Consider the following 19,414-nt stretch of genomic DNA (forward strand, 5'->3'; position numbering starts at 1 on the left):
TAATAAGCTGGTAAGCCTAAGTGTTTCCTAGAGTTCTATGAGATATTCTAGCAAATGTTTAAATCTAAGGAGGATGCTTTGGAAGCCTGTGATTTGTAGCCAAATCAAACAGGAGCTGTGGGTAACCTGGGAACCTGTCATCTGAGACTGGCACCTAAAATGGGGCGGTCTTGTGGGGTTGAACTTTTAACCTGTGGGTTGTGTTAATTCCACGTAGACAGTAACAGAATTAAATGAGATTTTAGGACACCCAGTTGGTGTCTGGAGTGAATTGGAGAACTGCATTGTACAGGAACCCCTATCCTGCTCGGTATCAGAGGCGGAGTATTGAGAGTGGTATCAAAATAGAAGAAAGATGGCTTCTTTTTCGCCTCATAATGTACAAATTGGCACATGGCTCCAACTCTCACACTTATCCCTCTGTGACCTCAGATGAGTCACAGACTTCCTGAGTCTCAGGCTGTTTGTAATGTAAAGTGATGGAGACCATTTGTTTCTTAGCATGTTTTTCATTGGTTCCTCTCTGAGAAGTTCATGAGAGCAATGGAAAATACATGTATATTCAGACACTAAAATTATGCTAGACTGATGGGAGTGCAGCTGCCTCAACACCAGTCCTCAGGCTTCAGACAAAGCAACTCTAACATCCTATGACTCTGACCATATTTTTATTTTAAATCTGCTTACACACTCTACTGAGAGACTATGGGTATCAATTTAGATACTGAATTGTGATGTTTGGATGTGGTGAAAACAACAATGAATCTAATATGCAGAAATGAGTAAAATAAGTCAGAGCTAGCAATGCATTTTAACAGGAATGTTTGGAATTAGATTATTTATTACAATATTTTAAAATTTACATATTCTCTAGCAGTACAGGTTCTTCTCATGCCACCCATAAGTTCCATATAGAAAAACATACTGATTCAAAGAGATTAGAACATAATGATTTTCAAGCAAATACAGAGAATCTTATCAATTTGGAATACATATTTTGAACATGATTTTCAAGTAATTTTTTAGATTTCCAAATACAGAGCCATATCAATTTGAAATACATATTTTGAACATGATTTTGAAGTAACTCATTCTTTACATTTTCACACAAATATAGAACCTTATCAATTTGAAATATACATTTCAAACATGATTTTTAGTAATTTCTTTACATTTAGCATGCACATTATTAAAATATTCAGTTGAATTTATTTCACAATTAATTTTAATTTAGTAAATAAGATAATCTTCCAGATTTCTGCTTGAATCATTTATTCTTGGGATAGTGTAAAGCCATTTGCTTATTATTTTAAGCACTTAAAAATGGGCTTTTCTGAATATAACTGGGAAGAACTAAACTGCAAATTAACATTTTGAATTGTAATGTCAAATTCAGTTTTAGGAAAGTAACAAAAAGCATGATTTGTTTTTCAGAACCAATGTTTTACTAATGGGAGTAGGTAGAGATAAAATTGAAAGAAAGACAAAAGATAAATTATTTTTGCAGATCATATAAAATTGCTTTTGGAAGAATTAAAATTTACTGAAAGCAGAGGAAAGAAAACACAAAAACTCAGATAAAGATGCCTTAGGTGTGAAAGCGTTGGGGACTAACATAGTTTAAGATTTGCTAGTGTTATATACTATTGCTATCCAATTTTATAATGGAATGGATAAAACTAGAGTAAAATTATTTGAGGGAATTTTTGTAAATACATTAAATCACTTCAGATTGTTGAGTGATATGTAGGAAATAGAAAGAAACTACATGTCACTAGCATTTTCCAGTAACCAAATATGTGTTAAACAAATACAAACACCAAGAATTTATAGAAGAAAAGTAAATAAAAATCTATTAAGTTACATTGAACCACTACTGTCCAGATTTCGGTGTAAGGATAAGACATAGCGAGTCTAAAATGAAGTAAAATTTTAAAAAAATATATAATTATGTATAACTTATATATAATACATATAAATTCAGAGAGGTTAATTAATTCCCACCAGCTCAATAGAAGGGTCAGCTCACAGCTTACAATTCATCTTTAAAAACTGAAGCTCCCAAACTCTTTTCCCTGTATTTTAGCCTGCATGGTAATTTTTGTTCTTTTTTGTAAAGGAGAGTTGGCTACATCATTCTCCAGATTACTTGTGTTCTTGAGCTTGTATGAATGCCGGCACGAATGCAGGGTTAAGAGCAGACATTTACTCTCCCTGAATAATGTCCAAAAAAACCCCCTACTTCAGTATATATAACTTAGGATAACAGCATGTTAAAGAAATAGCTCTACATGATACATGTATTTAATTCTATGCACAAAGTTTTTAAACATACAAAAATGATGTTAACTATGAATGTAAGTTCAGTATTTTTATTCTTGAAACATATTTTGTAGCTACATAACAAAACTAAAATCAACCATCAGACGAGAATCTGATGAATTCAGCCAGATGAGACAACTACTTCAGATAATTTAGGAACAATAATAATCTTTTCCTGTCCCTGGGTCACCTCTACTTAGGCCAGTGTCCTCACTAACAATATACAACTGGGGCTGGGGATGTGGCTCAGTGGCAGAGCACTTGCCTAGAATATGCAAGGCTCTGATTTTGATCCCCAGCCCTGAAAAAAAACAAAACAAGAAAGAATCATTCAAAAGGCACTCTATTAACTGACATATCAATAGAGAAGATTTCTTATACATAAACACTACATATAAAATCTTTTCCTTTTCATAAAACTTACTAAAGCCCTCTTACTTGACACAAACATACTTCTCTATTTGGAAGGTGAAAAATATAGAATGTCATAAGGGTGTGCAAACAGCTAGCTTTCCCAAGAAATATCACCTTTCCAAAAACAAGCTCTTCACTGATCTCCCATTGCAGAACACAGGTCTACATGTAACAGCAATTTCTTGAGCTATGTAGGAAGGTGTTGGGTTGGGAGGTCCGCAGGGGACTTGGTATGCTATCCTTGGGGGGAGTTTCCACATGAACTGCTGTCTCTCATATGCCAGCCTACTTTTGCCATTATCAACATTCTATATTTATTAAGTATATATTTTTCAGAATTTTCAATAAATAGCTATATTAGTAGGTTTAGAATTTTTGTTGTTGTTCTTGTTGTTGTTGTTTTTCCGGTACTGGGGATCGAACTCGGGTCCTTGTGGTTGCATAGCAGGCGGCGAAACCACTGAGCTAAATCCCCGGCCCAGTTTAGAATGTTTTTGCTATTAAAAATCATGTATTTACCAATTACTTAGGGAAAAACATTTGTACAAGGTTTTCTAATCCATGAAGTGATTTTATAGGCATTTTTTCATGTAAATGGAAACCCCTTTGTTGAATTCATTTCTGTAGGTTAGGTGGAGCCTGACATTCAGGGAATTTAAATCACAATGATTTACTTTTCAGAGTTGTGACACACTTTCAAAACCCTGGGCAAGTACTGCTGTTTGTTTTACTAAGCTATTTATTTGGGTGCTGCTAATAAGAATCTAAAATTAGTGCATAGGCTATCTCTATTAGGTGATTGCAAGTATGTATGTATATTCTGGTTTACTTGTTACCTCCATTTCTACCTGTGTACTTTAACCTACTTATCAACTAGGTTATTACTGCATTTTATTTTTAGAAATTATTAACAGTAATTATCCTTTCTAAATTAACACAACAAATGCTTGCACAAAAACTTGGAAATCTGATCAGGCTAAGCGTTATTACTAACCTATCATAAATAAGAATTGATATTAACACAGAAAAGTAGAAGCAATGGAATTACATTAATAAAGAAACAAATACACATCCCATACTTCATTGAACGTAAAATACGTATACCACAGTGATGTCTCCACATGTCCACCTGAGGTAACAAGGAAAAGGATTTCACACACCTGTGTATGACTGCCTCTTGACTAATGGCATTTAAGATAGCACTGATTATATTTCTTGATCACCTAGTGGACTTCTTTTTAAAACTTTAATGGGTGTGTGGGGGACTAGATTTCTAAAAGTGAAGTATAGTCCAATTTGCCTCATGTAGAAACTATTTCAAATGTAGGAAGTGAAAAAATTGTGGCTACTAAGGTTAATGGTTTTATTGAATCATATCCATTTTTTTTTCACTTTTAACAGTCCATCCTCAATCTCTTTTACTGGAATAAATTTATTTTGATGAGTAATTCTGATGCTATTGAATTTCTCATGACCTAAGTATTAAAATTCATTTTCCTAAACAATTTATGTAAAATAAAAATGTAAATATTGTTGGTACTCTTAATCATTAAGCTATTAAAGAGAAAGGCACTTAGGTTAGACAAAACACCAAGATAGTGCTTGTTATGCCAGGTACTACTCTGTATTTAGCCCGATTTGATCTTCATAACAATCCTATGACAGAGGTATTTTTATTCCCATTTTACAAATATGATAACTAAGGCTAGGAGATAAATTCAGTTACAAGGTCACATAGTTAGCAAGGGTTGCCTGGAATCAGACTGTGATAGTCTGGCTCTAGAGTGTGTGCTCTTCAGTGCTGTGCTACACTGCCTTTCTTATGCTGCACTGTAATTATGGGCAACTGACATAATCTAAGCATGAGAATAGTTTGCTTTTTCAAAGAGTACTTAAGTCATTTAGGCATGATGAATTCCAAGCTTCTCACAAACAACTGATCATTGCTCTCAGCGTTCTATAGTTATTCTATTTGTTTAAGATGGGACTTGTCTTCATCTGAGTAGGTAAATATAACATTCTGCCATTTACATAAAACATTGCTTTAAGAAAGTAGATATTTAGAATTAGGTTCTTAGGCATTAGAGCCATATACTCTAGCTTAGTATAGTGACTCCATATTGTCGAAATAGTGACAACAGGTAATAGACGAATAAACCCTACATGTAACATTTATAGACATATTTTCTCTTCATTCATCAAATACCTAACTGTAAAGTAGAAAAACTCCACCAATGATTAGAATAAAATATTTACAAAAACACATTGTTTTATAAGTTAAGTATGAAGTTTCTCAATATTATTTAAATTATTTAAACATGAATATGGGTCATGTTTAATTTAAAAACTGAAAATAGTATTAACCAGGAATAAATTTTATTTTGTGAGATATTTTCATGGCCAAATAGTTGAATAAAACTTTCTGGTTTTTCCAATTTACTCCAAAGCCAGTTGATTTTAAAGAAATAAGTATGTTTACATTTTAAACAGCTGGTAAAATCTAGCATCTTACCATCTGGAACTTAGAACAAGAAATTTTTTCTACTTTTTTGTCTTTTTGTCTTCAAAGACCCAACATCACTTGAGACGCTTATTTCTAAAATGGGTATATCTGTAAATTCTCAGTACTATACTAAATTATAATCCTACAAAGAGTTTGAAATACTGTTATTTGCAATTAAGTTACATTGTTTCTCTTTAATGTTAAGTGTACTGAATCTTACCTTATACCATGTACATACAAAGTGAAATGTTTTTAATTTAAAGTAAGTAGGAAAGAATAATGTACTATTGATTTGTATGTACCTTTATGTAATTATATAGCAGAGAGGATTTTAGGTGCTCTAATTCATTAATAAAGAGAAATACAGAAAATAGTTAATTTCTTGTTATCACATTCATATATTTTGTATGTGTGCATGTGTGTGTGTGGTACTAAGGTTGAGCCCAGAGTCTTCTTGCAGAACTGTATCTCCAGCCCTTTTTCATGTTTTAAAACTTTGAGATAGGGTCTTGCTAAACTGCCAATTTGCTCAGGCTGGGGTAGAACTTGCCCTTTCCTCCCACCTCAGCCTCCTACAGGCCTGGGATTAGAGAAGTGTGCCACAATACCCGGCTCCCATTATTGTTTTTAAGAAGCATGTGATTTGAAGATGATTCATTTCAAAGTAATAGCCAATTTGATGTATGACATCTGGTAATCGGAACTGACTCAGTTTTCTTGTTTGAGTCAAAAAATATTTCCTCTGAAATCCACTTTTAATTTAAAAACAGAGATGTAATTTTTCACATTAGATTGAGAATAAGTATAAGATGATGTTAGGTTCCCTCTATCACCTAATTTTTACATATCTGCAGTTGTCACCCAGTCATTTCTAGGGAACCAGTGCTAGTTTGTACCTTAGCAAAATCCTTCAATTTCTAACATACTTTCAAATATTGTCTTTCCCACTGAGAAATGAGAGCTGGGGGTATAAAATTACACTCAAGAAGTAGGTATCTGGGGCTAAATATCTTTAAAAGTTTAAGTGTTGTGAATGTACTTAGTGACCTACTATATATTCAAAACAGTAGAGAACCAAAACAAAACAAAGAGAACCAAAAAGGGCACAGGTCATGAGGAAGAAATGATGATTCCCCACATCTCTTGCCAGCTGTAACACTAGTTTCACTAATAAGCAAGAGTGGATTTCTTTGAATATTTAATCAACTTCAGCATAAAATCTGAGAACATATATTTAAATCAAATTGTTTTAAGGGGATACAAATCCTTACATGAAAATAAGTATGTGATGGTAGTGTTAGGATTACATGATCACCCAGTTTTTAGATTTGCAACTGTCAGCAGCCCATGCAGAAAAACTGTTAGAGGTATGCAGATAAAGGGAGATTCCCATCTTCATGACAGAAAACCTCATGTGAATTCCCAAAGCACATTGAAATACATGCTTATTCAAATACATTAATCTTTGTGTTAGTCTTTTTGGCACTTGACTCTTCTTCAGGTCATTTGAAGGAAGGCATGTTGTTCTGAGGAGAATTTTAGTTGTTATAGCAGAAATGCTTAAAATCAGAATTCAACTTGACTTCCTCCATTGGTCTTTGATAACCATAGCAAGGCACGTTTGTAGAGCAGAGCTTTCTAAGAGAAAAATATTTTTCTAAATCTCAAAAGTATCCTCAGGCAGTGGACTCAGCCAGAGAGAGCGACTAGGAATGCATGACAAGAACTGTCTCCAAATGACAGAAGCAGGGAATGAGAGGCTACTCTGCAGAAGAAGTAAGAGGTAGGGTAAGGAGGTCAGATTCCCACACTTTGGGACTAAATTTTAAAGAGGAGAGATAAGCAATAGAATCTCTAGACAAAGAGGGGAGTTCAAGAAATCTGAGCCCTTTCTGGGACTGTAAAATATGCAACATCTCAGAGAAGCCTATATTCAGCCTGGTGCTAGCTGGGTGGAGGTTTAGTGGGAACCATGGTCCTCCTGAAAGAACAAGGTGACATCACAGTAAAAGCCAGATGGGAAAACAGATCATCTAAGAGGAATTTGTTGCATCAGCAAGGAATGGAAAATATCAAGGAAGAAAAGGCACGGTACCCTGCAGTACTGGGCAAGAAGAACAGGGAAATTCACAAGCTATAGACTGATATATGAGATGACAGCACTGAGTTCATAACTAGGCATGGCAAGTGACTGGAGTGCCCAGTGAGGCTTAAGCAAATGAAAGGAAAGTCCTATCCTCATGACAGAAAACCTCACAGGAATTTTGAAAGCATATTTAAACATATCCTCCCTTTCCATCACTATGCTTATACACAGTATAGTAAAACCCCTTCCTTTGCTAGCTGCTGTCTGGTTACTGGAAGTAAAAAGGAAGACTGACCGTTGATAAAAACTAATGAATAAGACATAAGGCTCCAAACATCTCTTACGCTCAAAGAGATAGTCATATTCTTGTTAAGTTTGCTTCTCAACCTACCACTCAGCAATTCTCCCTTCCTCAGCTCCTCATGTTGTTGGGAGAGCTCATGAAGTCCAGATCCTCCATTAAAAATTAGTTTTTGTTTGTTGTGCTTATTCCATTTTGTAATTCTACTGAACTGTGACATCTGAAGGATATATAAGAAAGACATACTTATTTTGCTTTACATTAGTATCACTGTGTTTCTTGTTCTTTTCCATCTGCTGGACCTTGAGCTGTTCTGGTGTTATTTTTGTGCACAGACCTGGATTATGAGACTAGAGGGACATACAAAGGTGGGGATATTGGTGAAGGACTAGAAATTGTTTTGAGAGATATGATTCTTGGGTTTAGTAAAACAAGTTTCTTAGTATTTATTGTCTGTCTTGAAAATTTGCAATTTCAACACAGAAGCAGAATAATTAGACATCTGGTCTTGTGTTTGGCAATTTATATGGTGTATTTCATCTACTTTCATCATTCTGTCAATGCTTCTAAGTTATCTTATGAAACCCTTCTGGAAAATGAGGAGGTCATGATCACCTCTAGCTCTTAATATTTACGGTTATTATTTTCACCAAAACATTGCAACTTCCTTAAAATTGTTCAGTGCCTCTGGACTAGCTAATACTCCACACGGTAGTAGAAGAGTTTCCTAATATATTTACATAAATTGTGCTGCTTTGTTTACAGCCAAATCAAATCTACATTCCTTAATATGGTATTCAAAGCCAATGACATCTGATTTTGGTCTCTTCTTCAGTCTCATTATCAGCCCACACCCTACACTTGCTGTCATCACCATATGTGTGTTGTTACCTGTTTTTTGTGTGTATGCTGGTAACTAGTTTGGAATACTCTTTTTTTGCCTATGGTAGCTGACCCTGCTTGCTTAGCTAAGGCTTCAATAACTTTTAGATTATGTGTTATATCTGACCTTTTTCAGGATGCCTTTGCCCACTCTTAAATTTAAGCTAGGTGCTACTCTTAGGTCCTATAGTTCCCTTATAAGTTCGTCATCATAGTACTCACAATACTATAGAGCTATTAGTTTATCTGTCTTTATTTCCCCTTGAAGGAAGCTGGGGAAGAGGAAACTAATATGTTCACTAGTCATCCTACTTATCTCCAACATTTGACAGGGTGATTGGCACACAACACAGGAAATGCTACTTAGCTGATTGCTAAAAAATAAAATGATACCCAAATTAATGCTTTTCAACTTTACCCCTCTCCCAAAGAAACCCCACTGTATTTTGTTTTTGTGTTTTAGGGCATATTTTTCTTTTATTAACCAAGAATTGCCTGTGATACAGTGATGTAAAATGTTTAGAAAGCTTGTAGTTTTAGAGTTCAACATGGTACTTTGATCCTACTTTCAGAGTTAAAAGGGATAATTTGGTTCTAGACTTTAGTCTTTCTTGATATTAATATCAAGTTAAGACACCATTAGTTGAAAGCAGAGTAGAGTTTATGGAGTAATTATATTTTTCTAAACCATGTAGCCGCAAATTGGAATATTTCCAGTAAGAAACAGAAAGGAAAAAAGCCTTTCTGTATTTTACGCTTTAGATAGCAAATGATAATTTTTCTAACATTTAGCATGTTGATATCATAGATAACAATCTTTCAGGTTTTGTGTGATCATGATGTTTAATAAAGAAAAATATTACTATTTAAGACAGCTCTCCATTTAACCTTTGTTAAATCATTCTACTCTTTCAAAAATACAGAGAACTTTTGTTTCATCTATATTCCAAATATCAATAAAAAAGGATTTTTGGTTTATAAAAATGTTAAATAAAAACTTTGCTCTGATATTTCTTGTGAATATGAACATCTCATAAAATTAAATATACAGAACACTAAAGTTAAGATAATTTATTGGTTAAACTGAGTAAATGCTTCCATATGAAAATCTTTTTCTATCCTTAGTAATATCAAATACTGGGATTACCATCTGAAATAAATTCTGGGCAGTGTGTTTAATCCAGAGAGAAGAAGCAGAGCTGCATCTCTGCTCTGACAAAGACATGACATATTGGTATTAATTCTCTATACACTGTTTTGGTCTTTCTTATGAGTTTTAAAGGCCTTAGAATAAAATGTTATATAAAAAACTCTAACCTTATTTAGCTCAGTGGCACTGTGCCTGCCTCACAAGCGCAGGTCCTGAGTTCAATCCCCGGTACCCCAAAACACCAAACCAAACCAAAACAAAGAAACAAGTCTGACCTCAAATCTCTGGTTAAGAGGCCACTTTAGGAAAGCTATGATAGAAGTCCATTGATTGTTTTACTATTATTGAAAAAAATAAAATGTTTGTGTCCACCAGGTTAAAGCTGCATCAAAAATACCAAATTAGTGTGGACATAATTGTTCCACTGCTCTGCAGTTCTAATTGGTATGTCTTTAAATAATAAAACATTACAAAATTAAAATGACTATATCTTCATAGGATCATAGTTCAGTGGAAACTTTAAAATATAAGCTTTTCTGGGGAAGGAGGGTAACAAAATGTATTTTCAATGGCAAAAAGCTTAAAATAGCCACTGTATAAAATAGTTTACAATAAAAATCATATGGAAGTAAACATCATAGCTTAAGAAATGTTAAGCTTTATGTATAACTGACAAAAGAAAAACATATTTAAGTGGGTTTCATTTAGGATAATTTTTGTTTGGTAACTTGGATACATCTGGAGTTGATATATTAAGAGCAATTTCAAAAGATAATAAAAATAAACTGCAGTGTATGTCCTGAAAACTATTTACAATGCTATTTAAATATTTTACTCATAGCTGTCTAAATATGGTCCATGACACTAATGTCACACTGCAGAGTTAATAAGACCGTACATTTTCTTTAAAGTAATGGGGACAGTATGCTTCTTAGCTGCCTAATTCACATTTCTCTGAAAGTGCTTTGTCAGTTAATGCTTTTGACCAGCTTAAAAGTAATGCTTTCCCTATTTTTCCATGAGTGGTATGAAAGCAAACAAACCTGTGTTTAACAATAAGGTCAGCGTGACATAAAGCAACAAGAGCCAGTAAACTGAAAATGAGCTTGACATTCTGGGACTAATCCAGCAATCCTGCGAGAGTTTTCCAAACTCCACAGCTGTATACAGCTTGGACAAGCCTGGGCGCAGCCTCCAGGCATGTGCCTAGAGCTCTGCCTTGGAATGCGGTCAACTCCTAAGAGGGAACAGATCCCTTCATGTTTTTCTTCCCTTAGCATCAACCCGGCGGATGCTGCTATAAACTGCTCCTATTTTACTAATCACCAATGTTCCTCAAATTCTTAAATCTTCTCTAATTACGGGGGGAATAAATTATTAAAGGAAACTATTCTTTGTGCATCATTTTCAGTTTTTAAGGCCACACTGATTCAAGTTTGACCCTGGAGGTATAATTTTTATTAGTTAACTAATTTTATTAGCTAACTGGTGGTCTATAGGGCCATTTCTTGAGTTTGAATAGGGTGTAATCCACTTTGAACTATTATCTAGCCCAGTTAAACTTGGATTTATATTATAGCATATTGACCAATGCAGGTTGGATTGTATTCAATAATATGAAATGAATAGTCAGTTGCTTTACTTTTCTTTATTCAATTTTGGATTTTAGGTCCAGAGAGCATAGAATGATGCTAATGTTAATGAATGTTAATTAAATAGATAGCAGATGCTACATACAGACAGACTGTCCTTTTGCCCAAGCTTGAGTAAGGGAAACCGTGAAACCAGAACCACAATTCATGACTTAGTCAAGTGGTTATAAACAATTTAGGACTTGGTAAACTTCTTTAGAAGGTATGGCTATGTATTTCTTTTAAATTTAAATGATATAGAAATTCCCATATCCAGTGCTATTTGAAAGGCTTACTTGGTGAAAAAGAAAGTTATGTCTTGCTTGAGCTATTCTCTTGTCAATTTTGCTTTATTAGTAGCAGGACAATTTTTTGGTTAACTGAATACAAAAATGAGATATCTTTAAATTAAAATTTATTTTTCAGTTTTGAGGGTTTCTTATATAGAAGGCTATGGAGTTTAAAAAATATTTAAAAGGATTAATATTCTGTCCTGAAATCTGACATGTACAGGGAAAATACAGTTCACAGAAATTATTTGGGTATTCACAGCAAAAACTAAAAATATAATAGCCATCCTAGATATCAAATCAAAGTAGATATGAAGATCTCTTTCATAATAACCTTCTTTAGGATAGGAATGTCATTTTTGGTTGATAAATTCATGATTTTTAACTCCATTGTTGCATTTTGTAGAGTTACTGCCATAGTAAAAATAATCTGAGCATGTAGTTCATAGATTTTTGGAAGAGTGTGTTCTAGTCAGGATATGTGTATTTTAAAGAGATACTTGAAAAAGTCAACGTCAATATAATCATTCTTGGATATTTATAATAAAAGTGTGATAGTCTCATCAGATTTCTGAGAAAACAGGCCTTAAACTCAAATGACTATCTTTTCAAGGGAAGAAATTAATCGAATACATCTAGCCCTAATTACAAATCAAATCAGCTAAATATATAATCATACATACCGATAGAAGTAAAGGAATTAGATTTTCTAGACTTCTGTTTTCACTATAGAATACAGACAATTAGTTTGATAAAATCATAGCCAGGCCATGGCTTAATGAAAATACAATCAGGACAATTACTATTTCTGGACACTTGTATATGTTTTGTTTCCATTTCTATTAATCACAAAAAAGATTGCAAAGGTTTAATGAGAGAGACTGCATGACTTATACTCATTCATCCAGAAAGTGGCAAGACAGTGGGATAGCCCTAGGTCAGCTCTTTCTGTTAGACCACTGTTAAATACATCAATTTAGCTGTGGATAATTTGGGAATATGGGTGCACATGCAATGCTTATTTATTTAAAAGGCAGGGTTTCAGTAGGAAACATATTACCTATCCTATTTGAATATCATCTGTGTAGCAATAAATTATTTTAATGTTAAAAGTGAAAAAGAATAGCATAGTGTTACCTAAGTAAAAAGAGCCCCATATTTAAACATTTTTAAAAAGTCATTTAAACAGTAAAAACACAATATCTGAGGTGTAATTGCTTCTGACTCAAATAGCTTTTCAATTTAATAAAACTGTTTTCATTTATTAAAAAATCTGTTTCAGTAATCATCAAGTATTCTTGATATGTAACTTGTCTTCTTAAGATTTAATTTTACCTTAGAGCTACCAAAAACAACATGACCTGCAAAACCAAGACAAAGATTATGTGGCTACATAGTAATAGAGACATTAATAGTAGGAATTTGTGTAGTAAAAGATTTAGAGACTAGATAGCTTCCATTTGGTAATGTCATGTTCTTTTTGGAATTTATTGTTTCCTTATCTAATCTTAGCCTTTAAGTATTAAATCCTATTGTTTAGAAATCTACATTGTGGACCAAGATCAAAATCAAGAATATCAAACATTCTTATGAAGTTGCCAAACAACAGTTACACCCAACCCTGTGCCGACACATTGTATTCCTTGACAGTTAAGTAAAATTAGAAAAATTTAAAGTTATTTTGGAAATTAAATTGTGATGGTGGAAAAGGATTTGTACTATCAAATTACTGTTTTTATTCAAAGTAAGGAGAATCAGATAATAAAATGGTCACATCGCAACTGTTCCTGGGTTTACTACCTGAGTTTAAGGGTGATGACATATTTTTTGGTTTTGATTTCTGGACACACTTTACATTCTTTTACAAACACTTTCACAGAAGTAAATTTCCCTTAACTATTGTGTACAGGATATATTAAAAATACTGTTATTAAGAGGACATTTGTGAGAAAAATAATTGAATGCTTTTTTAATAAAAAATGTACATATTGATTTAGTGCAAATAAATTATTGAACCCTGACTATATTCGGAAGTTATTTAATATTAATTTTTAAAGTAGTGACTTTGTGCTACATTTTCCTTAGTAAAATTCTATGTCAATAATACCTTACTCCTATCAAATCTCATGAATGAAAATTTATATATTCAACAAATATTCAATTTTCCACTATTTGTCAGACCCTGTGATTTATACCTACTACATCTCACAAAATAGGAGAAAGGGGGAAAAATTTAAAAGTGAGGAAGAAAAATGAAGATTGAGATAAGATCATGAGAAAAAGAGACATGGAAAAAGTGGTAAGTCATAAGTACAAATATACTCAGCAATGAAACCAAAGAATGATAGAGACTCATGGTGACAGAAAACACAGAATATGTCACTTAACTCTTCATTAACAAAACACTATTGTCCCATCTCCAAGAGATTCTCAGACTTGCAGAAGAATGAAAAATTTACATGATTCTGTAGTTCAGATGTGTACAAAATGGCAGATGAACCTAGGAGAAAGTAAGTCATCTTAAAGACTTGAGAAGACTATAGAAATGATATTTGGCTGAGTCTTGAAGGCTTATAAATTCATGGGATTTATAATATCAACAGAAAATTCTGGAAGAAAAATTAATGTTACAAGATTGCTATGGTTGGAACAAAATAAGAGTATATCCAGTGGACTGGGTGAAATATAATTGCTAAGGATGGAGTTCAGGTAATTTTTTAAGGTAATGGTATTTTTACAAAACCCACTTGGAAATTCCAATATGAAGCTATGAGTGACAGGTGACTGAAAATTAGTGAATATTTTTCAGTGAGGGCATGGTATTAGATCCGGTTTTTTTGGGGGGGGAATAACTGTGGCCTGAAGAGTGAAGAGAGAATATGTGTATGTGTATGAAGACTGAAGAACCAAATACCAGTGAAGAGTATAATGTTATTACATATATGTTATATAAAAAGACATTGACATAGATAGTGAGGAAGCAGCTATTTCTATTCTAATGTTGAGAATATTTGAAATGCGTGGGTTTAATTGTTGTTGAATGTTATAATCATAAGTTATGTTGCCATTAGATTTGACACAGATCTAATCAACCCAAGCCAAGAAGGGTCCTGGTTAGAGCTTATTTTACTTCCTATTTTAAAATCTCCTATAGAGATCCATTATTTATAGATAACCCCGTAGCTAACTAATTTCTAAAACTGAAGACTGTATTGTTAAATTTATGGTAACATAATTATGCCAATTTTTCACCAAATGAAACCACTTTACCTTGTTTTGAGGACTACATACTTATTAAGAGTATTACTTTGTTATTGTCCTTTGGTAAACTGTGAATACTTATCAGTTAAAAGAAGTGAGTACTTAAAAATGCATTAGGAAATTAGAAACTGCCTAATAGAATTTTTCTATTGTTTGAAAAGTTTATTAACTATTAATATGTGCAATTTTTTGTGAGATAGCAATGTGTCTACTTTAGAAGAAACTTAGAAAATATTGAGGATATTAGTTTCTCTGAGTTGTTAAATACTACTGCACACATATATTTATGTCTAAAATTGGTTTTTACTTTATGAAAAAACTAATAATTTATTTTGATTGAATTTCACTAGTGGTATAAATTTGGTTCATATGTATATATATATTTTCTGTTGTTTTAAAAGGGATCTCCAGCGATTCATTTCAGGAAATAACTTTCATCTCTCTTTCAAAGGAATATTTTCTGTTAAAATAACAATGTGCACTGTGTTTTCTAGTTACTGTAATTGGTTGTATTGTTTTAAGCCAGTATCTAGTATTTCCTAAAACATCTCTCCTAGATTTGGGTCAGAGGCACTCAAAAATTTTCAACCTGAGACTCATCTATTTCCTGAAGTATCTCTCTTACATTTGGATCAGAGACACACAAAAAAATTTCAACCTGAGATTCATCTACTGTGCTTCACTGAAAGAGCATCATCATCATCATCCTCACTGAGCAGTGGAGAAAAAAAATACTGCCCCCCTCGTCTTGTCTTCGATTTGAGAAAATGCTAATAACAAGCTCTGGCCAAAAGAAGCATTTGACAGGAAAAATAATATTACACCACTTTTAAAGGTGAGGAAACTGAAAACTGGAAAGGCTGACTTTCTACATGCCAATGATGGAAAGGAGGGGAATTACGTCCCAGAATCTTCTTATTATTTATTTCTTTTCAAAATACCTTATTTGAGGATGAGCCCCTCCTAAAGAAGGTTAGTAAAAAAAAATCTACAAAATTTCCACAGCTGTGGTCTTAATGACATGGTTGAATACAACTTTCTTTACAGATTGATCTGTGTTTCCAATCTGGGAAACAGCCAGTATAAGACCTATTTTACCTATTAATTTGTTTCAGTGGTTTTAAAGTCTGGACCTGTATTTTGTGCATTAAAAACATTCTGAAAATCTGGTTATGAATTTTCACAGAAATTAACTTTTTCCTACCATTTTAAAAGTTCATTTGGGGAGTTATAACTACAGAAACAAAGGGAACTACCTAGAAGTAACACATATAATAGCTTTTTATTATTACAGGTAAGTTCTCTTTCTCTAAAGTAGATTTGTTAGCTGTAAAGGTTAAAAATCCTCACCTAAGTGGTATGAAATAATATAGATAAGACAGAGCTTACTTCAAGTTTTAGTACTTTTTCATTCTTGTAAACTCAAATAAAATATAAGTACACAAGAACGCTTTAAAAATTCTACTTAAGCTTTACAAGGGAAAATTAGAATCCCACAATTTTCACATAAATTTACACTGCATGATATGTTATAAAGGTAAGGCTTTCAGAAGAATTTTATAAAAACTAGAAACCTCATAATCCTAACCACCACAAAAGTACATACCACAAAATTTAAACTTTTTAAAGGAAAATATGCCATTCATTTTTTATGAAAGAGAAGAGGTTTCACCATCCCTGCCAAGATCTTGGGTAACTGTGCAGCAATCACTTCAGACATCATTTCCGGAAACTCGACAGCCAGTGCCCGGGACTGGATGAATGTATTCAAGCAGTATAGGTGAAGCTGTTTGACCAGCTGTTGGTTTAAGAAATGGAAGGGAGACAGGTAAGAAAAATAATAAATTCATATGCTATTCAAACACAACTTACTTTTCTACCAATAGAAATACTTATCAAGATGTTTTATTCTTTCCAAAATGAAAATAATTCCCACCACTCTCTGAAATAAATGCAAAATATTATATACTCATGATGGAACATTCTGATAATAGGAAAAGATTTAAAGAAATAAATTCTGGCCATGTCCCCACAAGATAAACAAGTTGAATATTTTGTTGTATTTTTGTTTACTTTTTGTACCCATATACAAGTAGATATGCAATATTATACACACACCATTTCAAAATGCAACTATTTCATAAATATTATCTGGCTTTTCTCCATGATATCTTTACTTTCTATGTCAATAATTCAACATAATTAATTTTATTCTAATTTTTATTTCTATTAAAGTAATTTATATATAATTTAAAAAATCAAATAGTACTGCAAGATTTATAAAATAAACAGCAGCATCAGCAACAACAAAATCTAGTAGCTTCCAAAATGTCTCCCTATTCTTATTTCAGCTCCCCAGATACAATGACTTTAGTATTTTTAGCCTGTGTCTTTTAATATTTATCACCATTTCTAATAAATTCTGCCTTCCAATTTTGACATTATTGATTGAGGACTGGAAAATGTGGATTGCAAAATAGGATTTAGTTCCTTTCTCATACTATATATGTCACTCCTCAATGAATTTTTCTTGTCCCAGTCTCTACATAATATTGAATTTTTTGTGGACTCAATATCTAGCATTTGTATTGTAAAAATCTGTATTGTTGCCTAGTGGATTGAAAATTTTTTCTTATGCAACTTGTTTTTATTTTACAAGAGATAATCACTTATGTTCTTATTTGTTTGTTTTCTACGTATTTGTCACGAAGTCACAGTCAAATTCTCTGGCAGAATTGTAAAGTAGCACCTCAATATGTATATGCATGCTGACAATCTCCTAGTTCCATTTTTTCCTGAACCTGGTAGTCTAGAATTCTCTCCTTCAATCAAAACTAATTATTGCTCTGTGCAATTACTATGTTGGGACATTGCTTTGCATCTTTCTTAGTTAGGTCTACTACTTCTTTGGCTTACTGTGTTTGTACTTTTTCTTTCCCCTCAAAATTCTGAAGGCATCATTTCATTGTCTTCTGGCTTCCAGTGTTGCTGTTGAGAAATCTAATGCCATTTTAAATGCTGACAAATTGTATGTGACTTATTTCTTTGATCACTGGCATTTATAGGATATTCTCACTCTTGGTATGCAAAACTTTTATAATATACCTTGGTTTAATTGTGCAGTGCCTGTGCATTGGCCCTTACAGTTAGAAAATTCATATCCTTCAGTTTTGTCAACTTTTATTACTACAATTTCTTCTTCCTAATTCTTCTCTATTCTTTCTTAATGGAAATTCCCATTAATTGAATGTTGGAACTCTCTCGATTAATCCTTTAAAATTGGTATCTCTTCTATTTTCAATGTTCTAATTTTAATGATTTTTTTCTCAGAAGTTCCTTTATGATTTATCCCTTTTATTGAATTTTTAATTTCTGATCTTCTATATTTAATTATCTAAAAGTATTTTATTGCTAAACATTCCTTTTTGAGTATCTTCTATTTCTCCTTTCTTGGACATTATATCATTATTATTTCTCTGAGTATCTTAGTTTTCTTCTGTTCTCTGCACTAGTGCTTTTTCCTGCAAGCACTTTTTTATGCTTATTTTTCTCTACGTTTTTTTCATTTCAGAGACTATACTCAAACAGCTCATAATCTTGGCAGTCTCTTCATATTCAGGAGTAAGGCCTTAAAAGTTGACCTGATGAGTGAATAGCTTTTTTATGCCTTCACTGTCATTTTAATGTGGTTTCTAAACAAAGCAGCAATAAAGCTTGTATTCAATATGTCTTGACTAATCACATATATCTTGTTTTATTAATCCAGTCCTCATGTTAGGCATTTCTGGGCTGTTTACTATAGCAGAGAAGAAAAAAACCTAGAAATATTTCCAAGAATTTAAATGTTTACCTAATTCTTTCTTTAAGATAAATTCTAAATGCTGCGCAAGTGCAAGGACCTGAGTTCGATCCCCAGTACAAAAAGAAAAGATAAATTCTAAAAAGTGGAAATTTGAAAAATATGCAGATATCAGCTTTTCTGTATATTGCCTGTCATCCCACCAACAATGTTATTTACAATTCATCTAAAATGCTACATTTTACTTTGCACATCCACACTTTTACTGTACATGCAAACACTTTTCTAATTTTAAGCAAAAATATTTTAGAACATATTCTGGAAAATTATCATAACTCTTATTGGTCATTAAATTACCCCCAGGTTAAACAAAACACTAGCGAAAGGATACTTGAGTGCCCTACATTGAAAATAAAAATATACAATATAAATTCTTAGTGTGATACAAATACTCTTATAATTCAAGTACAAATATGAATTTGAAAAAACAGTATCAATAAAAATTCTTATTTAACATTTAAAAAGCCAGAAAAATTTAAAGAATAATCATTTATATTCTGGAAAACAAATACTTACATCATGCAAGCTATCAAGAAGTTTTGTAAGTTGATAGAAACGTTGTGAACTAGAAACAACTCCTTTCTGCCTCAAACCAATTGCCTTGATGAGCTCCCTAATGTAGCTTGATCTCATCTCATCAAACTGGTTTTGACTCCTTAGTCCTTCCAAAGGAACTGTAAGGAGATAATTACAAGTGGCAATTATGTTGACAGTA

The 19,414-nt window shown here is 32.8% G+C and overlaps 1 protein-coding gene across 2 annotated transcripts in view; it reads right to left on the reverse strand.

Moving 5' to 3' along the window:
• Positions 1-823: 823 nt before the first annotated feature.
• Pgr (progesterone receptor) overlaps positions 824-19,414 on the reverse strand; it is a 64,323-nt gene continuing 45,732 nt past the window's right edge. For both annotated transcript variants that reach the window (XM_004870806.3, XM_087212317.1), the window contains exons 7-8: positions 19,216-19,373; positions 824-16,638 (exon numbers count right to left, since the gene is read on the reverse strand). In XM_004870806.3, coding sequence (XP_004870863.2) covers positions 16,483-16,638; positions 19,216-19,373 — 314 coding nt within the window. In that variant the 3' untranslated portion in view covers positions 824-16,482. The remainder of the gene's footprint in view (positions 16,639-19,215; positions 19,374-19,414) is intronic.

This window comes from Heterocephalus glaber, unplaced genomic scaffold, assembly GCF_053883595.1.
Source record: "Heterocephalus glaber isolate CG9 unplaced genomic scaffold, H.glaber_assembly_v1.0 deba00001429, whole genome shotgun sequence".
NCBI lineage: Eukaryota > Metazoa > Chordata > Mammalia > Rodentia > Bathyergidae > Heterocephalus > Heterocephalus glaber.